The sequence below is a fragment of the Elgaria multicarinata genome, chromosome 1 (assembly GCF_023053635.1).
Source record: "Elgaria multicarinata webbii isolate HBS135686 ecotype San Diego chromosome 1, rElgMul1.1.pri, whole genome shotgun sequence".
NCBI lineage: Eukaryota > Metazoa > Chordata > Lepidosauria > Squamata > Anguidae > Elgaria > Elgaria multicarinata.
The window spans coordinates 139,482,578-139,507,014 of record NC_086171.1 but is presented as its reverse complement, the minus strand read 5'-3'; the positions used below and the strand labels follow the sequence as shown (position 1 = coordinate 139,507,014).

General features: G+C 38.1%; 2 protein-coding genes across 3 annotated transcripts in view; one reads left to right on the top strand and one right to left on the bottom strand.

The window, feature by feature from the left end:
• MIER1 (MIER1 transcriptional regulator) overlaps nucleotides 1–5,785 on the top strand; it is a 43,135-nt gene extending 37,350 nt beyond the window's left edge. For both annotated transcript variants that reach the window (XM_063137642.1, XM_063137633.1), the window contains 2 exons: nucleotides 815–954; nucleotides 2,781–5,785. In XM_063137642.1, coding sequence (XP_062993712.1) covers nucleotides 815–954; nucleotides 2,781–3,103 — 463 coding nt within the window. In that variant the 3' untranslated portion in view covers nucleotides 3,104–5,785. The remainder of the gene's footprint in view (nucleotides 1–814; nucleotides 955–2,780) is intronic.
• A 1,295-nt stretch (nucleotides 5,786–7,080) lies between these two features.
• SLC35D1 (solute carrier family 35 member D1) overlaps nucleotides 7,081–24,437 on the bottom strand; it is a 31,391-nt gene continuing 14,034 nt past the window's right edge. The window contains exons 9-12 of the mRNA XM_063137688.1: nucleotides 17,422–17,489; nucleotides 16,833–16,911; nucleotides 15,719–15,801; nucleotides 7,081–14,612 (exon numbers count right to left, since the gene is read on the bottom strand). Coding sequence (XP_062993758.1) covers nucleotides 14,504–14,612; nucleotides 15,719–15,801; nucleotides 16,833–16,911; nucleotides 17,422–17,489 — 339 coding nt within the window. The 3' untranslated portion in view covers nucleotides 7,081–14,503. The remainder of the gene's footprint in view (nucleotides 14,613–15,718; nucleotides 15,802–16,832; nucleotides 16,912–17,421; nucleotides 17,490–24,437) is intronic.

Genomic DNA, 24,437 nt, shown 5'->3' with positions numbered 1-24,437 from the left:
AACACATTAAGTTGCAACAAGGAGAGAGCAAAAGAAAAAAGAAAATGTAATAAAATACATAACAGACAACAGCATGAAGTAGAACAATATAAAGCACGGTAACTTAAAAAGTGGTTTGCCTGGCTCTAGAAAGACATCAGGCAAGCCTTCCAGGAGAGGGATTTCATGGATGGTGTCCCTCCTAAGGCAAGAAATAATATAGTTAATGAAGTATGGCTTCATGTTTAGTAGAATCTATATAGGTAAAATATGAATATATTGTTTCCAAATATGTGTTGTATAGCTTGTTTGATCAATGGATGTCCTTTCAAAATTTAATAATGTTTTCATTGACTGTGCTCTTGTCGCTTTAAATGTACACTTTCCACTAAAATTGTCTTACAGGAATTATGCACAGAGCAGAGGTAGGCAACCTAGTGCCCTCCAGATGTTTTGGACTACAGCTTCCATAACTTTAATCAGCAGGGCCAATGGTCAGGGAATATGGTGTTGTCGTCCAGAACATCTGGAGGGTACCAGGTTGCCTACCCCTGCTCTAAAGTATTTTGAGCAGAAAATGAAGATCATAGGTCATACATCATTGTATTCCACATTCCGAACAAAGTAGTTGTAGAATTTGGGGGGGTATTGTCCAACCCTGTACGTGTAATGCATGTTCTTTGAATTTGGGTGTAACATTTTGAAGATATAATTCAATTACACACAACTTAAAATGTGACGGTGGTTGTTATGGAAACACATTAACAATTATTGTAGCATAACATGAATATGAGTAGCATCCATTCTGAAGGATGATTGCTTTCTTTGTGTGAAGGGATTACATGGATCGTCTATTAGATGAAAGTGAAAGTGCTGCATCCAGCCGTGCGCCCTCCCCTCCCCCCACAACGTCTAACAGCAGCACCAGCCATTCAGAAAGAGAAGACGGCACGACCAGCAACAGCAATCAAAATGGTATGTAGGGTTTCTATGTGTATTGTATGCCTGAATTGTCACCAGCTCTCTAAGCTTCAAACTCTGACAGTGTCCACAAAAGCTTATGCCATAATCAGTTCGGTCTTTTTTTTCCCCCTTTAAAATTAAGCATTTTAAAAATCTCACTGCAGTGACATCATGGGGCATCTTATTTCATTTGTTTTGTTTTTGTGTTAGCAAAAATGGTAATAATGACTCGATTCTTAAAATTCACTTGTGAATAGTCCTTGCATCTAGAGACACTCTCTATCATCTGGTCTCATACTGGAATCTCATCTGGGAAACTATAAAGACTAAAATGCAACTCCAACAGTTTTGGCCCCTTTTCTTTTTAATCTATTTTTAAATGATTTGGCTTATCTTTGTAGTGTTGATTCCCATGCTCCCAAATTGTCCAACACCAAGGTGCCTTTATGCTGATGATGCTGTACTGTTATCACTTTCTAGAATTGGGTTAAAACGATTACTCTCTGCATTTGGAACCTATTGCTCTGAGAATAGTTTGACTATCAATTATAGCAAGTCGAAAGTTTTGGTGTTCTCTAAAGCTCGGAAGCAATACAGATGGACTTTAAATGGGAATATCATTGAGCAAGTTGCCCATATAAAATATCTAGGCATACAAATGCAGAGCACTGGAGCTTGGTCTGAACAAAGAAGGCAGACAATTAATTCAGCAAATTCTAGCCAGCAGCTGATCCTAAGATTCTTTTTCATGCAAGGTGGTCAATTCATCCCTTCTGCAATTCAAATTTACAAAGCTAAGACTCTGGCCCAACTTACTTACGGTATTCCTATTTGGATACTGGGATTTAATGCCCAAATTGAAAGAGTCCAATCTGTATTTCTTAGAAAACTACTGGGCCTCCCTTCCTGTGTGGGGAACGCAGCTATTTATCTGGAAGTGGGTATTAGATCAGTTGAATGCAAGGTATGGATTGAGGCCTTTAAATGGTGGCTACGGCTACACTTCCTTGCAGCTCCTGGTAGCTATCTCTTTTTACTGCTCTCAGATTCCTATGTCACTCGTTGGATGAGAGAGATGGAGAAGAAGCTACTTAGGCTGGGCTTCTCTGTGGAAGCCGTAGGCAACTGTGGGCTCCAGAAGGCCCAATCTCTTCTTGTTCAAAGACTAATAGATCTAGATCTACAGCATTTAAGAACTGCTGCTAACAAATCTTGCTCTCCACTGCTCTACAATAATTTTAATAACTATGGGCTCACAGCAGCTTCATATCTGTATGCTTTAACCATTCCCAAGTATAGGAGAGCATTTACCCTTGCTCGCTTTAATGGGTTGCCATCAGCATTACTAGGACGATTTAGTAAAATCCTGGTTAATGAACGGATATGTCCCTGTGGTTCTGGAGCAATAGAATCTGTTGAACATGTCATTTTGCACTGTAACATGAGGAATGCAGAAAAAAGTTATCTTTCCTTTATTAACAGCCTTTTCTGGATGTAGCCCCACAACGTTGGTATTAATCTGTTTAAGGGATGTGTCCTCCCATATTACTGAAAGGGTCTCTAAGTTTCTCATGTTATTAGAAAAATAACATTGCAATCCTTCTGAGAGAAGCAACTCACCAAGCTGTATTTTGTTTTTATGTCACTTTTTATCTATCCTTTGCATGTTTTGGTGTTGATTTTGCTGGTCTGTGACTGTAATAAATAACAATGCAATGCAACTCCAACAATACTTTATTACTATTATGCCAGTCAGCAGTTTTAAACAGAGCAGATTGTTTCAAAAAATTGTTCATTTACTATTTCATATTATTCGTCTATTTCCCCCATAATTGTAGGTGTTTCCACTAATGGGCCAGGTGAATTATCAAGTAAAGAAGAAGTAAAAATTGAAGGGTTGCACCTAAATGGACCAAATGGCAAAAAAATGCCTCTTGGGGATTTTGACACAAATGGATATGAAACTGAAAATCTTTCCAATCATTCTAAATCCACTCATTCAAATGCAAGGAGTGAAAATTATTTTGAAGAAAAAAATGAAAGGCCTGTGAAGAGGAGGCGAATCAACAGTAACGAAAAAGAGTGTCCAGGTTCTTCAGAGATTTTCCAAGAAGCAGCAGCCCAGGGAAAGTTTGAAGAACAGGAGAGTGTGGATGACTGAATGTTTGGTTTCATTCCTTCAAGTAATTTTTGGGGTGTCTGAAATTTTCAGGGTTGATAGGTTTATCTTTACAGATTCAAATCCCTTAATAGAACTTACTGAGACTTTGGAATACATTTTGGTTGCTTCCTAATTCTGACTGAAGCAAATACAGTGGACGGGAAACATTCAGTTGAACAGTGCTGCTTCCTGCTTAGCCTGTCAAGGAAAACATCTGTTTTACAGGCAGTTCTCTGCAAATTATTCCAGAGCACTAAAACTACTGTGCAAAATACACTTTGGAAAGTAGCCTGTTTCAAATTCCTTAAGATGAGATATTAAAATGTAAAGCCGAATTGAGATCTTCAGTCCACAGGAAGCAAACTGTTGGACAGTTAAGGAATGTCTGTAGATCCTGAAAGTTGTATGTGAGAGAATATTTTTATATATATTTACAAATATATATATATATAGAAATATTTTAAAATAAACCAAGTCAGGTTTGTATATGTAAAATTGTTGACATCAGTGATGTCTTTCTATATTATCTGGATATAAGAAATACTTCCTGTATTTTTCCAGATTCTTTGTAGCCTTTGAAAGATTTTTACTTAAGTCATGATTGAGCTGTCATTTCTAAAAACAAGTGTGTAATTTTCATAACTTGTACAGTATGGTAAACTTTTGAGAGAGTTGATCTTCTAAGGAGTCTGTCAGCTTCATTTAGTTTGCTAAAGCCTTTTTTATTAAAAAAAGAAGAAGTCATTATTCAGAAAGCAGAACAAATTTTACACATTTAAAATTCACACCCAATTATGAATATCAGAATTTTAAAACTTCTATCTTGGGACGAATGGTGACTTAAATTTTTGGAGTTTAGCATGATGCTATGATTGCACAACTGTTCTTGCTTTTATTTTATTTTCAGAATTATTTTTATGAGACAACCTTAAAATCAGCTAAATGCTTTAATGTTGCTAAATATTTTTAGCCAAGGCCAAGCATTACATTATTCATCAATTTATTTTTACATTTCAATGAGCAAAGTAGAATTAGGAAATGAGTCAAATAATTCTGGCTGCCTTGATGAGAAACAAATGCACAGCTCGCATTTGGGGCCTGATCTTGTATCCAAGGAATCTACTTAGATTCATGCTGCAGCTGCTTCTTAGGAAGCAGAAGAGTCTTTGTGAATAGTTATAACTTCATATATATGTTTGTGTCTATGAATATGCACATGTATGAGGTACCATAAGGCCTGGTAACTTTAAAAAAAGGATTTGCTAGAAATAAATTCTTGACAATGTGGTGGAAATTAGCCCACTAGCCATGATTTGCATCTATGAAAGGATTTGGATTATGGCCATAATGGAGGTTTAGCATGTCAGTCCCTAGCTGCCATGTAAAGTGACTCATAAGAAGTATCATTTTGGATCTTGCATCAGGCTTGCTATATAGTAGTTTAAACAATCTACCTGTCTCAAGGCTCACTTGACAAATTACAACCAGTTCAAGTTGACCTGATTACGGCTTAACTTGGCAAAATGTCCAGTGTTTGGTCTTTAATTATGAATCCCATTAGCCTTTTGAGGGGCCCCAACACAATTTCTTTGTAGACATCATTGAAGCGTTTTAATTATTAATTTAGCCCACTGCTTTCTCCTGAAACGTCCTGGTGAATTCTGTGTTTTAACACTAGAGGGCTAATATTTATTGTCCACTGCTCAATAGCAATGTATTTCGATAGGCATAATCTGCAGATCTATAAATGAAATCCTTAAATCTTGTGAATTTTACTACTTTAGGAAGGTGCCATGGCTGACAAATTCCAGTTCTGTTAATATGGGAATCCAAAGTTTTTATAGCCTCATATCAAAGATTGTCTTTAGAAAGTGTTTCAGAGCAAGGCAGTGCAATGCTTTTAGAAATTTTATTGCAATTTTGAAAAATTATTTTTCTGTTCCTTATCTATATATTTTGCAAGCTAGATATGCTTGCAAGAAACAGTTCATAGGAAAGTTTATAAGTATATTGTTCTCAGGCTTGTAAGTAAAATATAGCACTGTGTACATTTTCAGACATTTTACTTTTATCTTTAATCTTATCTTTACTTTAATGGTATGCCTAAGAAAAGTCCTGACATTCCGTAATCAATATGTAATGCTCAGCCATTTTTAAGTATTTAATTGTTTTGTGCATTTTGTTTATGCAGGTGTTTATACAATATTTTATTCATGTTCTTTAAAATGCAGCCACTATAACTTGATAAGACATTGCACTAGTAGTAATATTTAAAATTCTAGTAATATAGTAACCTGTTCAAGAAACTTTCAATGCAGTTTGGAAAAGATGAATTCTTTCTTCCAAAATTGGATTGAGAAGTCAGTGCAGCTTGTGTATAGTAATTGTAATGTATATTTTTAAGCACTATTGTGTCCTGATCCATGAAGTGCATTGTGCGCAGTCTGAATCAAACCTTCAATTCAACAGGTCTGACTGTTGGCTTTATAAAAGGGTTTAAAGTGATATTTTGAAAGAAATCTAAAAATTTGCAAATTAGTTTTTATAAATTTTTCACATAGTACTTTTGCACTGTTGGTAATCCCTGTGTTCCTGCCCTAGCTCCCCTGTCTGCAATTCTGAAAAAAGCTTATTAAAGTATTTTTTTAAACATATTGCTTACATAAATACAACTGTTGAGAATTTTAAGAGTGGAACTTCTATTTCTTTTAAGAGCATCTTACAAAAATCTTAACAAGTTATGGAATATGTGGACTAATCAGTAGTACTTCTTAAAATGACCTTGCACTTGGAATATATATTTAATTTGTCAGTGAAGTTTAAAACTGAATTCTGTCATAGAAGTGGAGGTACAGAGAGTATGAAATAAAGAATGGAAAGTGTCAGGGATAGAGTGAGGTTTATCTAACCGTATTCAGCAGCTACGTCCCTATTATACTTCAAACAAAAGTGTTTCATTTTGAAAATAAACCAGGATGGTGGGGAGTGAGCAGGTTTTCTAAAGGCCAGAGAATTCAGATTACAAAAATATTTTAACTATACTGGCTGAGGGTTAATAAAGTTCTACAAAGTTTTAATGGAGGATCAATCAGGATATATAGCAAGATAGCAATTGTCATGGAACTTCAAGAAAATGGTCAACTTGATTGATCTGACTCAAGCAAAAAAATCCATGGTTCTCTATATTTTGTAGAGATGTAGAAAAAAGTATGTGATGCTTTACTGGAATGAAAATCTGATAAAAATTCAAAGGAAATTTGGATGCAGACCGTATTGTTGTCATCTGATCCTGTTTATTTATACAGCACCTTCTCTCCTGTAATAATTTTACAATGTGGATGTTAAAGAATATCCTCTCTCTGAGATATGAATTTAAAATCATGCTTTATGCAGATTATATTGTGTACCATTTAATATCCCACCATGTTAGTAATAACCATAAATAAAAAAAAAATAGTATTCAATATCCAATCATGTTAGTAATAACCATAAATAAATTAAAAAATTAGTAAAGTATCTGGTTATAAAGTCTTTATAGAAAACCCTGGAGCATGAACAGAGGAGGTGGAATAATTTACTGGTTCAATATGTAAATGAAGCGATACCTTGGTATATCCTTTTCCTGTGATGTACATAGGCTAATATAAGATAATCATATACAAGTAATTGAAAAAGCTGGATAAAATGTGAGGCCAAGTAACTAATCTTATGATTGGGGTGGATCGTCAATCCCCAATGTTACTACCATCATGTAGCAGCACTGGGGGCACTGATAGTGATTTTGAAAGTACAGTTGATTGAAGATAAGACGTGTGTTTGTGTGACTGAGAGAGAGAGAGTTGTGGTGGTAGTGAGAATATGGTGTGTAGTGTTAGAGTGCGGTAGCTACACCACTGCTGGCATGCAGCCTCCCCTCCCCTTAGGTTGGAAACTGTTCCCGCTGCAGTATAAAAAAAGAATTACTTTAAAAGTGGAGACATGGAGAAATTGTCTCAATTTATTTTTAAGCCAGTACAAAAATACATATGTACATAAATTTTTTTGGTGTCATCTGACTTACAATATATAAAGTCTACAGAACATACAATTAAAAAAACTTTACCCTTAATACTAGAATGCTCAATCTTGTAAATAAATTCCATATAAGAAAAATAAAGATTAATAGCATAGAAAATAAACTAGTAATTTTGTTTACCTTCCCAGTGTAAGTAATCTTCTGGAACTTGGCACTAAAAAGTGTACATTTTACAAAATGCAAATGCACTTCAAGCTATTTTACATGACAGTAAATCTACCCAGTAGATTAAAAAGTAACATTCTCTCTAACAAGTACCCTGAGAGCAACTGCCTCAGTACAGCAGACTGACAAGAATTTGTGACTGATGCCTCAGAACTTGTCAAACCAGACTTATTCTGCTATAAGACCACGCAAAACTACATATCCACACAGACAATACTTGCATAAATTCTCTGTGAATGAGTTTTTTTCAGTTGGTAGTTTTTGGCAGTTGTCTGATGCAAGGGAAAAAGTTGACAAAGCAAGAAAGCTTGCATGGTAAGTAATCCCACACATGGATGCTAGAGCCTTAACGTTTAACAGACATGACCCTGCATGACACCATACTACAAGTAAGTGAATACATTTTAAAGGGTTGTGTTGGTTTTCCCCATAAATCAGGGGGCAATTTCTAGGGATCCAGTTGCCAATCCTCACTCTGCAGAACCCAAATTTGCCACAATGGGAAATTTGGTGGCAGTGCAAGCCACATGCAGCCCATATATTGGATTTACTTGAAAGACGCTGCTCTGCAGCAATGACATTTGAAAAAAGAGATACACAATTCCTTACTCCAATCATGTACTTACAGCTTAGTCTTAAAAGGGGGGTAACTCAACAATTTTTGTGCAAAATTAAACAGATGCAGAACCAAATGTTTGCTTTCAAACCGGAACACAATTCAGTTGGTATGTTACATGGTGAAAGTTCAATGTAGTGCATTTTAAGTTACTTAGATTGCAATCCTAGGTATGTCTACTCAAAAGTATGTCCCAATGTGCTCAATGGAGTTATTCCCAGGTAAGGGGGTATAGAATTCCAGCTTTAGTGCACAACAAAGATTCACAGTAGAATAAACTATAGCACAGCTCTTTTAAGATTATGATCACCTAATTTGCAGTCCATGTGGTCTTGCAAATCTGAACGTAAGAACCTAGTTTATGCTAACAACACTCATCCAGCTCATTCAATATTGCATGTACTGATTCATCAGCAAAACCCCTCTCAACCTATCCAGATCTGAAGCATTTTCTTAGATTTTTCTGTTAAATCCACATGTTGTCCATTGTTTTCCAATATACAACTGTAATTGGGTGTTGACAGCTCTCATGGGTTGCTCCTTTGAACATATAGCTAAGTGCTCTCTGAAATTACTAACCCTAAAACTGTGTTCTTAGTACTTTTGTGTGGCGCGTGTGGAACTTGAGGCCCTCTCAGCTGACCCCCAACTATGTTTTTCACATTGACAAGGTCATACTTCAGACTGACCAATCTTTTGTTCTGAAAGTTAATTCAGTGATTCATAGGTCTCAAGTTTGTCTCCCACCATTTCACCCTAGTCCTGTTCGCACCATGGGACACAGTTGGCACACCCTGGAGATGCAACGGGCATTTAGATTTTATTTGAATAGGAGAACTGAACATAGGGGCTTAAGTCACTTTTTGTGTCCATTCATCCTACCAAACTGGGACAGAAAGTCTTGGAAGTTCACAATTTCTAGATGCTAAAAGAGTGTGTTTCCTTGGCATACAAGGCTATAGGGAAAATCTCCTGGGGTGGGTGGGTGGGTGGGTCATGGCTTATTCTTTCCAGATGGCAGCTATGCCTGAGGTTTCATAGGGGTTTTCCACTCTTAATACATTTGTAAGGCTGCAACTTGGGTTTCAGTGCTCACCTTCACGAAATATTGAGCGGCATCCTCTGCAAATGTTGCATTTTGGAGAAATATTTTGCAGAAAGTGGTGGGTCCTCAAGGCACTGAATCTTCAGTGGCCCTCCCTAATGGCTGTGCTATTCCCCAAGGATAAATAATGCTCTCTGGAAGCCTCTGAAGAAAACAGAAATTTACTTAGAGCAAATCTGCTTTCAGCAATTCCCAGATGGCATTCCATCTGCCCTTGCAAGATCAGTGCCATGAGTTGTGGCTGGGGTGATTATGGCTTCTGCCTGCACCATGCATGTATAGAGGCAGGCAGGGGACTTGGAATCCGTTCCTTTCCCATCCAACTCTCTGGATTTGAGTTCAATATTGCGTATCAGTGGCTTAACATTTACTCCTGTTGGGTGCAGTTCTTTGTTATTACCTTCTAGCTACAGGGTTGAAGGGTTCTCATTTCTGTCAGTACGGTCTGGGAGATGTAGGTGGCTCCTCCCCCTAAAGACCAGGTTTGGCCCTGCCTACAACCACCACAGGGAGGCGCAATCCCAAGGATAAGGAATGCCCTCTGGGAGTCTCTGAGTATATAAATTCACAGCAAGAAAATTTCCATGTTCTCCACAATCTTAAGTAGATGGCTGTCTTAACCCTGCTGCCCAAGAAACTTTTAACTGAAAATGCCAGAATTGAACATGCTCTCTTTCTCTACTAGAAAATACAAGAGCCCAACAGAATTTCAGGCTCTGCAAAGGTAAATTTGTTTCAAAATAATTATGTATGAAAAATGCAACTCAGACTCATAATGCACACCACATGCTAAGTCAATGGATGGGAATGTGGTATTTAAAATTAAACCATAGAAGTGGTATGATATGTCAACTTCAGATAGCGAGGTGGGTCTCTAATATTCAAGGACATGGTTTATCCTGTTCTCAACCTTTAATAAATGTCTGAGATCCAAGTTTGCACAAAGCACTTCCAACCATGGATTTCCATGACAATCAAACAAGGGTTCTCAAACTTTGCTGCTCCAAAACAGTCCTCAGACATTTAAAGTGTGGTTTGGGGGAGGGTCTGCTAGCTGAAACAGGGAAGACCCCAGCCCCCTGGCTGGGTAGCATTTTCCTGAAGCCCTCCCTCCTGGCCTCAGCCAGCCTGGTTTTCCCTTATTCCATAAAGAACTACAGAGACATGCCTCTCTACACAGAGAAAATCACTTGGCTCATGCCTAAAGCGTTCCTCCAAGTATTCCATTCAAGTACACAGGCACCAGCTGAATCCTGAATCAACTGGAGAAGGTGAGGGAGAGCAAAGTAGACTCAGCCAGTGCCTTGAGGAGTACCCTTCAATGCTGCAGCTCAGTTTCTCTCCTGCCCCTCTTCTCCAGGGTACAGGGCCTTGCTTGAGGCCTTTGCACACTGAATTGGCAGGTCTAATTCTGCCCATAGTCCGGATGTTCTGCATCCTTGACATAGACTGTATGAACTAGCACTTCCCTTCCTCAAATACTGGCTTTTTTAACAATCCTCAAAAACAAGATAAAGACCAAAATGTGAGTGTTGGATTATCATTGCACAACTCCCTTGATCTTAAAAATTTCCTTGATTTATCCCCCTTTTAAGGATATTCCTTTTAGAAAAGGAATATTCAAATTCTAAGCACTACAAGAGATGGATTGGCAACAGATGAAAAAGATCATCAACTACTCGGAACATTATGGGTTTTTTTAATCACACATATCACATTGTTCTTCTGATTTAGCTTATAAACAGACTTGAACATATAACCAATTCCATGGGGAATACAGAGAAAGAATATGGTAATGGCTCCATCTCCTTGAAACTTTCTAGACTTTGACTGTGAAAATATGCTTGTAGGCATTTCCCTCCACAATCTCAAAAGACAGTACTACCTAGTTTTATTCCTTGCTTCTCCACCAACAAGTAAAACCAGTCTACTTATGCAACGTAGTACGTACTGCAGGATAAAGATAATTTATCATTTTCACATAATTCAGCCTTTCTTGGTGCAGAATCTGGATTGACTGCGTATAGAGTTTTATTATTATTGTTATAGAGTTTACACAGCCATGCCTGTAAGCTGATTCTCTCTAGTATTCATCCATAAGCCAATTAAGAGGTTAACTACACGTTACACACAAATACTTTCATAAGGAAAAGAAGCGTGGGGAGGGGGAATTTTGAGCAGTTAAGAGGGTGCAAAAATCCTTCCTCTGCCCACTGCTTATATGTTCCAGCCCCACAAGCCATATCCTTCCCCAGCATAGGGTTCCAAATGCGCATTTGCCTCTCCAACCTAGCAAAGTCCCTTGGGTATCAATGGGACTGAATGCAGACTTTATTGCAAAGCACAGCTTAAGCACTGTAGAAATAATAGATGAGCAAGTAGCAGAAGGATCTCACACACACACACACAAAACAAATATTACAGTCTGCTTAGCTACTATCACCAAATTTCCTTCAACATGGCATATTTCTAAATGAGACTTGAGACACTGAAGGAAAATGATACATCCAATCTTAAATGTATGAATTAGTGTGCAGTCCAGGGAAAGTTAGGTGTGTATAGTGTATTAATTAATCTGGCTGTCCAGAGACAGCTCCGTTTCTTACATTCAACTTGAACAAGATTAATCCCCTCCAGCTAGGGAACAAGTAGTATTGGCAAGGTTTTTTTTATGTTCTTGCTGTTAAAGGCACTTTCCCTGGGGATACAGGGAAAGGCTTGGCAAACTACACTGGAAGTTTTTGTATCATGCTTCCACAAATTACCACTAGCCTTTATACAACTCTTTGTTGTTACTCTACCACCATATGTTTAGTCTGTAAAATTATTACCTGTTGAATTAGATCCCATTCATCTGTCAAGGGGTATCAAACAGGGCTGCCCCATTAAAACCCCTGCTTTTTTACCTAGCTTTAATTGTACTAGCGTGTGATGTGACAGGCAGCACATAATTAGAGTGGTAAGAATTGGATTTAGGCTCCTACTTATATTGTATTAAGTGCTTCTGTTGCTTGTAGATCTTGAAACACATATCCCATCCCTGATTAAACAGAATTTTTTGGTGATTCTCTGGGTATAAAATAAAGTGGAACATATCTGATGCCTTAATACTGAGGAGTGGGTAATACACGACCTGTAGCCCCTGTGTGCCCCAGACCCGGCCCTGTCACAACCCCCACTTGTGGCAGATGGAAAAAACCTTTAAAATGGAAAATTGCCAACATGCCATGGCAATGGCAGCAAAAGGACTATGTATAAAACAAATGGCCCCTTTCTGCTATCACGCTGCCCATTTTCCTTTCTAAAGCATTTTTCACCCTGTTGCTGCACAAATTTCTGTGGCAGGGTAAGTGGAAGCAGCAGATGGAAGTATTACAAATAACTTCATTTTAATATATAATATTACTAATAACTTTGGAGAGCTGGGTGGCACTGCCATCACTTTCTCTAAATGTTCATCAAGACTCCAACTTTAGTAGTTTTGACTGCCAAGTCACTCTGAAAAATCAGTTAGTACTTGCTCAGGCCCCCTTTCACACATTTAGCTGACCTCTGAGGGGAGTATCTGTAATGAAGGCAGTGTAAAGTTATGGAAAGACTGCCATGGAAAAGCAATCCATTCACTGTCTCAGCGTTTTGAGTAAAAAATTTAATGTTCTTTCTACAGCTTCAGGAGGAATAAAGGGTAACTTGGCAATATGTGCAATTGTAGCTTTACTAGATTTTAAAATTTGGGCTTGAAAATAACAGTACTTTAGAATCTCTCTTTTAATTATGTTATTTCTTGTAATATAATACCTCATACAGCTGTTGTGCTTTATAAATATCCATAGGGATAAGGCAATTATTTAGAACTTGCATGGTCTACCGAGGCTGCCCCCTTCGGTGAATGGCATAATCTGTACTTGATTTATTGGAAGATTCTGCTTTGATCCTGTCGATCCCATATTTATTTTCTTAGGTGTAGCCAACTGCCATCAAGGTCCAGCCATCAAGGCAAATCCTGTCCAGATGCAGCACAGCCATCCCTAAGTATTAATTGGTGCATGAGATAGTAAACCTTTGTTATAACCCTATCTACTGCACTATCCTTATCTTTTAACCATTTGATTTTGGGTGCTTTCTAAATATAGCAATTTGTAGATTTAATGTGTTTTTTTGGAGAGGAAGAATAGCATTGGCAATATTGGCCTCTTGCCTTATTGATCAATAGATGGAAATCACACTGGAGCACTGTAGGAAAGAAAAAAAATATTTAATAGAGAAGTATAGTTTGGCAGAAGTTCATTGATTTTGTTTTAGAACTGAGCCCTATCCATGTCCCCTTGGTTTTGGATTGGCATAACTTTTCTTTTCATTGACTAAACTTGCTTTTCTTTTGCTCTTTCTATATCTTTTTTAATTGATTGATTATTCTCTCTTGTCATGAGTTTATAATGATGGAAAGCTGGTGGGGGATGGGTTAGAGAAGGCAGTGAGATGGCTTTTCTGGTAAATTGGCAAGTGATTTTTTCTGTATGGAATCTTAGATCAAATTTTAAGCTCTGAAGAACTCAAGATTTGCAAAGTTTACACCATACATAGAAAACACTTAACATGGGTGTGTAAACCCATGAGTAGGATGTACATTTTAGCATTGTATTTTGTATTTCACATTCAAACCCTTGTTCTTTTGAAAAATGCTCCTATGCTTGCTAGATCCTTGTCTGGAACAGCTGCTTACTGTTCTATGAAGACTTAAAGCCAGAATTTCTGACAAGGTACACACCTAAATACCATTGAATTTAATGCCACTCAAGTGCTTAACAATGTGTAGAGAAGCTATTAATTTCAATGTGACATAGATAAGCCCCAAATTCATCAAAATTGCACCCTTTGTGACTACAGTTATAGACAAGATAGCCTTGCTACCAATTGCTGAAAAGGCTATGCCTCAGAAGACAAAGACACACGCACACACACCAATGAAATATGGAAAACAACCTCATTTTGAATTACATTTCATTGATACCAACTTGAGTGACATTAGAGAAACTGCAGTTCAGATTGAGCTTTTTGGCAAGTGAAAGTCATGAGCATTTGCCCAGTAGTCCCACTTGATTCTGAAATATTTAGGACATATTTTCTTGCTGGATCCAACTCTAGCTAGCAATGTTCTTGTTAGACCCAAAATTATTAATACTGTGGCATTAGAAGTATTTGGACCCAGATGGTTCGATATTTTTTAAAAAAAATCCTTGCAGCCTGGTATTAACCACCTGTACATTTTTTGTGCAGTCAGTTATAAATATCTAATCCTCTTTTTAAAAGGCAGCAATCTTCAGATTGTGCAAATGCGAAGTACTCATATAGTTCCATTCACAGATACTGCATATTCTACTGATTTGTCAGCAATCATTGCTGTAGAGCAAGAGTTACATTCGATAAGTAACCCTTTTGTCATACAGAGCTTTTCCCTTTAATGTCCATCTTGATGCTAGCTTCGGACTGCTTGTTCATTTGCTCTTCCGTAAAGGTGATGTAAGAATACACCAGACTTCCAGCAATACTGTAAGACATCAGGTTTTAGATTAAAGATGCATATATTTTGAACTCAAACCTCCTTCTTTACGCCAACCAACATTTTAGTATAACTGGTCCCCGTTATACTGGAAGGAGAGAAAATGTCAGGGATTTTCATGTAAATAAGTAATGACCGAGATAACTGTTAAGTAGTGCTTAATATTTTTAAAACAGCACTTGAGTTGAATTATATGGAAAGAGAAAGTTTACAGGATTCTGATAATATGTGACAACTTACTGCCTCTCCCCTCTCCTGGATTCAGTTTTGCATTTCCTCCCACTGTATATAGGTTTCCCTTTGCAACTATTACAAACTTCTCAGTTTCAATTCTATTAAGGCTACCATTCCAGCTGTATTAATGGCAAAAAAGAGACTGAACATTTCAGTGAAAATTAATCACGGTTTATTACAATTCTGTAGGGATGGCCATATATAGGAAATATTTGACTACATACATGGAGTAGGTAATTTCTGAACAGACACACTACTTGAGGAAATGAAAATCATAAAACAGATCCACATAGGGGAACAGACTTAGGATTGCTGTACAAGTCAATTAACCAGTCAAGTATCACAACTGAGTAGCTAAATTATTACCTATAGTCAAACGCTCCAGCAAGCCAAATACATTACATAGCTGGCAGCCTCTCTTTTTTAAACTGTGCCAAACTCTAGCAAAATGAGAGTACCTTGATCCTTAGCCTAGAAGGAGGCAAAGGTAGGGCTTCTCTGCCCCTCCCACCACCAAACTCCCAGCCTATGCACACTAGTAGCAAGGCAAGCCTTCCCTGAACTATACAACCAATATATAAAAACATTTGTGTCTTTTCTAGTTGCATATGTTTAGTTTCATTTCACGTCTCCCCCAACTAAATTCTAGTTCCAAAAATCCCTATTTTTATTTGAACACTATCGTACAATCCTGTACATGTTTATCTAGAGGTTCCACAGAGTTAAATGGGGCTCACTCCCAGATAAGTGAGTATGAGATTGCGATTTTGTTATGAACTATAAACACCTACCTATCAACTCCTTAACATGCTTGCTTAATTTGCCCATTATAAAAAGGATATAAGCTTTATTGCACTTACCTGATATTTAACCCTACAAAGTTTGTCCATGTGAAAATATAATCTCCTCCAAAGAACATTCCTATGTAGGTTATTAATATATTCTGGAAATAAAAATACATGATTGACTGATTTTAGACAAAATATTTAAATAAATATTTTTCCCCAGGGGGAGGGCAGTAATGTTAGTAAATAAAGTGTCAAAGTATATTTTAATTCATATGAGGTTATAACATAAGAAAAAATGTTACTCTGCGCTGACGGGACCTAGTCTGCACATCACAATAAGCCACTGCACATCAATTAACACTCAGGGTGCATGCTGGCTGCCATTTTGAATATGCAAGCCTCAGCTGGCTGTTGCCATGGCTTGTTGTGTCATGTGAACTCAGGTGGTGAGAGTTGTGTGAGGGTTAAACAACCATCACATAAATCTAGGACTGACCATGGGTTATATGAGGGTTGTTTAATCCTCACACAACACCCGCTGCCCCACTTGGAATGACATGACAAGCCATGGCAACCACCAGTAGCGCTGCTTGCATATTCAGAATGGTGGCCAACACACGCAATTCCCCAAGGCTTAAGTAACCCACGGTAGCTTGTTGTGATGTGCAAACTGACCCCAAGATAGAAAGAAGCTGGTTACCTAAAAGTATTATCCTAGAAATAATTGCAGTTACTGGGAAATACCAAGATATTTAGCTTTCCAGTGTTTAAAGTTTCCCCTTGCTTTTTCTCCCCTTCTCATGCTTAACTTTTCTCATGTACACTTAGATTAATGCATCCAAGAAGACACTATTTCTTTCATGCATACACAAAGATTTGACACTAAAGTTATACTAACATAAGTCCCATTCATTTCAATGGAACTATTCTAAATAGGAATAACTTTGGACACAAGTTAAGGACTTCAATGCAGAGCACAGGCTCTTCTTCATATTTAACTCAAGGCAATAGGACAGATACTAAGATATCCTTCACTCTGCTGTACCTGTCTTCCCTATAAAGCAGTGCAACATATGATGCACACTGTGGCTGGATTGTATTGGGGGTTTTCTCCCCCAGATTCCAAACACAGAATTGTAATATGGGGTATTACAATTTGTCAGATGTATAGATTTGAAGAGCTTACCTTAATACAACCAACGATTGTAGTTGTAAGGGCAGAGTTATACTGAGTGCAAAGTACTGTTGAATACATCAGAATAAACCTGCAAAGAAAAATTCAAAATTTGATAGTACATTTTTTGAGATTTTGGTAAAGAATGTTCAATTAGATAGACCGAGACTAGCAAGGTAATTATATTCTTGAAGAGTGCATAACATGGATCATTTGACAGATGAGTTAAGGCATAAAAGAGCCTATATTCTTGCTTTGTAAATCTAAAATACTGGTAGACCACAAGGATTCTAGTACAAACCACATAAGATGTGCAAGACTGGAGTCAGCCTACCCTCAATGTAGTGGAACCTTGAGTCAACACTTTCTGCTAGAATAGCACAGTATCAGCATTCAAAGCACTCAGCCCTTGGAATACAGATACTGTATAATCTCCATAACAGTTATTTATATTATCTATAGCAGTTATTTTCTGCTGGTGTGTTTAGCCTGCTCCGTCATCTGATAGAGTCAGGCATACTAACCCATAAAGTTGTTGATAATACCGTGGTAGTGTTTCTTGAGAGAAAACCAGGAAAGACAAAATTAAAATTATCCTTACCCCATTACACATGAGAGTGAAAACTGTATAAGGAAGAGTGTGTCTGCCCAGCCCTTATATTCCATTGCCTAAAAACAAAACAGATCCAGTATCTTAACAGAAAAGAAAAATTCCGTGACAGAATTGTGGCACACCTTGCACAAATATGCTGAAAGCTTGAGGATGAGCATGCTCCCACTTCATAGTCAGAAGAAGATTATGCATGATAACTCAACAGGGAAAGATTCAAATTATTAGTACTATATAATTGCTACTGAAGTTTTATCCTTGCAGGAGATGCAGTTGTGATAGTTTAGGGTGAACAACAGAAAACGTCCAATACTGGAGAGCCAGCTACATCACATTTAAAAATAAAATCCCATGCTGCATAATCCATCTAAACAGAATTAGTCAATGGAAGAGGCAAAAGTGCTTAAAGTACAGTTTTGTTTATTGATGAGCATACAGGTTGTTTCAAACACCTCTACTAAAACTTGCTTGACATTCTCATAGTATTTGCTTAAGCCACATGATTACTATGAAACCCTGACAAAAAAATGATCTCTTGAAGCACTATACAATGGGCAGCATAACCACAATGCACAATATATTCACTTATACTTTGGCCACATATACAAAAATCTTAATTTGTTGTCAATCTAGTATGTATTTTTCCAGATGATGAATTGCCCTTGGCAGTCTTGGGTGACGGTCTCGTAAGCTCTTAAAAAGCATCTGGGCTAAGAACGTTCCACTTTTTCAAAGTGACACTACTCAAGCAGCAAGTATTCTGAACGACTTTCATAACTGATAAGGGAACTGGCTGTTCTATGAAGCATTTTTCGAGTACTGGTGTACTGGGGCCATATGCAGCTGGAGCTGGTATGAAAGTACTGGTTTATGCACCTGGGCCTTTACTGAAGGAAGCCCCCACCCCCCACTCCTCACATCATAGCAAAGGAAATGCCTGAAGTCAGACAAAGAGATCTTTAAAATTGAGAGTGGATTATCTCTCAGGAATGTATGTCAATCACTCCATTCAATATATCCTAGCAATTTTACCCACAACAAAACTTTAATTATAGGCATTACATTACCTCCTCCAATTCAACAATGTTTGTACTAATCTGGAAGCTAACAACCTTGTGGTAGTTTTATGCCATCATAGTAGAAAGGAGTTCCTGCTCTTTCATGCATGACATTTCTTTTGGAGTTTCTAAATATGTAAAAATAGCCCCTCCTTTGCAATTCCATTGCAATACAGGCTCCGTACAAATCCAGCCTAATCCTAGCACTCAAATTGCACACAGAAGTTCTCTGTCTACTAATTTGCATGTAGATGCATTGCTCTAAGTGTTTTAAAAGTTTTAAAAAGTGTTATTTTCCCCACACAAAATCAATCTAGACAGAGCAGGAACTCCTGCCTTTCCTCTGCCTTTTGGGGGATGGGGGGACGGGGAGTGACCACTGGTGTCTAATTATGGTTACATTAAAATCTTGAATTTCTACACTGATTTCTATAGGCATCTCTCACTTCTACTTTGGGGCTGAAAAAAACTTAACTTTTACATGCCTATGGTCTACATGCACTGAAAGAGGAAACAGAATTAACTGTACCACTTCAGATCATAAATGGGAGACATAACACAAATAAATATTCCCCCGTCTACGCAAAAAAGAAAATAAATTCCCTGTAGTCAGGGAGAAAGATTCTAGCCAAGGCCTTGTCCTGCTGTGATGGTTTTCTATTTGCAGGAAGGGCACAACCTAGAAGCCTTCAAGGATGTTATCCTTTACCTGCACTTTAAAATGGTTTAAGGTATTTATTTATTTATTGCATTTCTATACCGCCCAATAGCCGAAGCTCTCTGGGCGGTTTACAAAATCAAGACAATTCAAAGTATAAAACAACAGTATAAAACCATAATATAAAATACAGTATAAAAGCACAACCAAGATAAAAACAGCAAAAATACAAATTTGAGATACAAATTTAAAACAGCAAAGTTAAAATTAATTTATAGACTGTTAAAATACTGGGAGAATAAAAAGGTCTTCACCTGGCGTCTAAAAGAATATAATACAGGTGCCATGTGAACCTCCTTAGGGAGCTCATTCCACAGCCGGGGTGCCACAGCAATCCTGTGCACATTCAAACAGAAAAAAGGCCTACAACTCCTAGCATTCTTCAGCCAGATTGCACTCTTAGGCCTTAGCTAGACCTAAAGCTTATCCCGGGATTGTCCCAGGGTCATCCCTGTTCATGTAAATGACACACAGGATATCTCGGAAGCAGGCAGGGATGACCCCATGATAAACCTTAGGTCTACCTAAGGCCTCAGTCTACGTTCTATCCTCTCAGCATGCGATGTGATGAATATACAGCACCATCAGCGTGCATGGCACTTTACAGACTATAAGAGAAGCTTACAATCTAATATTTAATACAAGAGAAACAGAGGTAGGAGATGAAACTGGAGGTGGGGTAAAGTGAGAATCAACTGAATATATATTATAAGCAGCTGCATGTGAGGCAACTGGCTTACAAAAGGAAGGGGCTGTTCAGTGGTGGCACTAGAGGTGTAAAACTTCCAGAAATTTTGAAGCCATGGGGGAAAAAATGGGTTTTTCCCATTTTTTTTCCTGGGAAAAATTGATCTTTTTTGGGAAAAATTGAAATAATGCAATTTTATCACTTTTTACAGATTGAAAGTCGTTTTGTTACTTTAGGAACACAAAATGTATTTATATCCAAGTTGGTTTGGCATAAAATTATTACATCTGGTATATTAAAAGTACAGTGTATTCAAACACTTATTACGAATTGAATTTACTTTTTTTGGAAACAAATGGAGCTACAACTCCTGAACTGTTAGGAACACCTGAACTGTAAGGAACCTCTTTGGTTTTACCAGTTTATGAGGAGCAGGCAAAAAATAATTTAAAACAACAACAGAGGAAACCATCAACATTAGTAACAAAGAAAATTATTTATGTATCCGCTAGCCCTCCAGTGTCAAGCAGACCTAAAGCTCCCATTCCCATAAAAAGAACTGAAAAAATGAACATGCATGAAATTTAATCAGATTCATTTTCTGAGCTATATGTAGCTATCACGTATGAATCAGATTCATTTTCTGAGCTATACGTAGCTATCACTATCAGTTTCAGTCTCTGCTTCAGTGGCAATGCTGCCCCCTAGAGGCAGAAATGCATCTTGCTCTTGCATTTGAGAGTTGTAGTGTGAGTTTGCAACCTAAGACTTGCTTGTCCTTGGTGCACAGAAATTGTGATAATCTGATTCTGTACATAGTTTTTTAGAAATCATTTGGAGAAATAAACATTTGAACACCTTGTCTTAAACATTTTATTCATCATGCTAAAATAAAACATAATCCATTTTTCTTCATTTTTTCAATTTTTCAAAAAAACAAACAAAAAAGGTTTCAGAAAAAATGGGAAAAAACATTTTTTCCTGATTTTTCCTGGTTCTTTTGCGGCCGTTCACATCTATAGGTGGCTCTCCATCTGTAATACACCCTCCACAGAGAGACTCACTTGGTACCTACATTTATGGTCTTTCCAGCACCAGGTAAAGACCTTTTTATTCTACCAGGAATTTTGAGAAATGTTTTAGTGCTTTTAGATCTTACCACTTCTATTCTGCTGTTCTTTTAAACTTTTGTTGCTGGTTTTATTTCATCATGGTTTTATTTTGTGCTGTTTTTATCATAGTCTATTGTTTTGTCTAAGTTTTGTTTTTAATTTATGTGGACACCACCCAGAGAATTCTAATTATTGGGCAGGCCATAAGTGTAAGAAATAAATAAACAGTTACAGTATGGCACAGGAACAGGACTATTAATCAAGTAGTTGAGGCACATAAAAGTGATGGCATTCTTGGCATTGGGGATATACTATGGGAGAGATGTAAAGCCTATAGGAGCTAGGTTAAGACACCAGTTGTTTATCCATAATAGACAAAGATAGCACCTTCATACTTGTAACTTTAGTGAAAATGTGTTAATAAAATACATTGTGTATGTTTTGTTAACATGGCACCCCAGTTTCAGATCTACTAAGAGTTCATCAAAGCTTTTGACAGATCATAAAAAGAGATTTAACAGGAAGAAAGAAAAAAATAGTCTTTAAGGGACAAGAAAAATGCTAATTGGAAATTATTATTTCCTGGAAAGTGCTCCTAACACTGAATAGTAGTTTGTTTTATTATTGATTATTTCTATATCACCCTTTTTGCCAAAAAGCCACCAAGGCAATGCACAATAAATAAAAAACAGAACAAATCCAGCTAGACCCCCCAGGAGTTAATAGAACCTTTAAAAACATTAAACAATTGTACACCAAAATAATTGAACAGGCTAGATTAAAGTGGTACATCTCAATGTCTTTCCTGAAAGCCAAGAGAATGGAGGAAGTGCATTTCACAATTTGGCAGCAACACAGGAAAAAGCACTTTCCTGTGTACCCGACAAACGGGCATTCGCTGGCAGAGCTGTCCTCAAGAAGCTCTCTCCTGCAGACTGTAATAATCTGACAGTTTCATAACAAGACAGGTGATCCCTTAGATAGCTAGGCCCTAAGCCATTTAGGGCTTTAAAGATTTACCTTGAATTGAACCCAGAAAACAATTAAGAACCAGTAGAGGTCTTTCAAGACAGGTGTCTTTCAATTAGCAGCCTAGTTCATGCATGTTACACCAATAGAAGCTTCTGGAAACTCTTCAAGGGTAAGCCTAGATTGGGGTGGGCAACTTGTGGCCCTCTAGATATTTTGGCCTACAAGCCAAAATCCTTTACCATCACCTATGTTGGCTAGGGCTGATGGGAGTTGTAGGCAAAAACAGCTGGAGGGTACAGAGGACTCTAGGAGAAAAATGATTTTATCAGTGAAAAACACTCCCCTCTTCTGCCAGCAGGAGCATCCCATGAGTGGAATTCTGCATACAGGAAATTAGGTTTTGAGTAAGAACAATAGGTGCTAACAGAGTTTGAACCCTATGCTAATTTTCTAAATGCAAATCAACATTTGCAACGGCTTTTAGAATGATGTGTCTGCACAATATTGGAGCTAAAACCTGGGTATTGCAAAATATTTACCATTTTTATTGCATAAACCTTAACTATGCCTCCCAACTATCTGAAAATTATAACATCACGGGAGTAGTAAAATAAGCTTTTTAGAATAAAAGTACATTAACACTACTCAGGGGAGGGAATAGTTGTTTGTAGCAAACGTTTGGCAGATACAAACTCAGAAAGCGGCTTATCATAGATTGCTACAAAGGAGAAATCTGGGTATGTAGCAGCATAAAATTCAATTGGAAACAAACCAGAACTACTTTCAGAAAGGCAAAGACAACATGTACTCAGATGCAATGTGCCCATCCTTGTTCAAACTGAATTCTGTAACACACAACTGCAGATAACTAGACATCTGTAGACAAACGTGCTGCTAGAAATGTGCTTCTAATTGTTGGGACAGGTAAAGCCGTTATTTCCACCATAAATCTTCCCCTATTCTCTGCCATGCGAATTGATCCTCAGCATCAGTACAAACATGTAGCAGCAGCCCAGTTGTGGAACTCCTTCCCAGAGAAGGTTATTTATTTACTGTATTTTAAAACTGCCCAATAACAATAAAGTAGTTCTCTGGGCAGTATACAAAATGTAGGTTATTTTGAGTCCCTAATTATTTGTGTTTGGACTCATAGTAAAAGCTACGCTGTTCTGATAAGCTTTTAGTGATTAATGCTGCATTGTGATTTCAGAACTTTCGTCTCTTTTATTGCAATGTATTTTATTAATTTTAGTTTAGCTTTTTAAAGTCTTGTATTATTGTTTATATTGTAAAATCACCTCAAGCATTCATTGGGTGGAGGGGTGCTTGAAAAATACATTAAAGAAAAAGGAGACAGTTCCTTTTTATACAAATAAAAACTATCTTTAGAGTAGTATACTCATTTGCTTTTATTAAAAAAAATATGATAGCTAACAAAAACAAAGAGTAGTCGTTACAAATTATAATATAGACAAAAAAAGTCTGATCTCATGTGCACAGCCAAACTACCACTAGGACTGTTTGAATTGACTGGCACTAGCGGTACTGCTGCACCCGGCGGAGTGAGCCGGGGCGCAACTGCATTGACACTCCTTCCCAGCGTCTATATGGGAAGGAGCGCAGTTGCAGGTTTATAGGTGGTGGCTCCACTCTGCCTGCCCACCCGAGGAGCATCTGCGCCCCCCTCCTCTCTGATAAGTGGGGTGTTTTTTTAATGGGGAAAGTTCTTTGTTTGTTTCTTTGTTTAGCTGTAAATGCAAAGGATTGCATTTACAGTTAACGGGGGAGGAGGGGTGATGCGATCCTTCGCATCTAAAGATTAAAAAATTAAAAAACGGTGACTGTGACCTGGGGGGTGGGGGGAGAATGGGGCAGCCAGAGCGGGGGTTTTTAGGGGGGGGAATTAAACGGGGAAGGGGGCGGATGGGGGGGGGAGAGGAACAGGGCAGCCAGAGCGAGCTCAGAGGTTGGAGAGCTGGCTGCCCTGTTCCTCCCCCCCTCCCTGGTGCTCCCGGCAGTGGCAGCTGGCTCCATGTTGCCCCGTACCTCTCTCCCCAGCTGCCACTGCCGGGAGCACCAGGGAGGGGGGGAGGAACAGGGCAGCCAGCTCTCCAACCTCTGAGCTCGCTCTGGCTGCCCTGTTCCTCTCCCCCCCCCATCCGCCCCCTTCCCCGTTTAATTCCCTGCCCCTAAAAAGCCTCCACAGAGGCACAGAGCCTGGCTCCAAGCTAAAAAAGTCAGGGTAAGTCCCTGACTTTTTTAGCACGGAGCTTTGGGGCTTTGCCCCTGGATCCCTTTGGAGTGGCGGCTGCATCATGTAACTCACCTGCCGCCACTCCGAAGCTACCCCAGGGTAAAGCACGTGTGTAGACATTCCCCCATGTCTCTCAAAGAGACCAGTTGAAATGTTTGGTAAACTATCAATGCAACAACATACATGGTGTAGCCCCTCCCCAGCA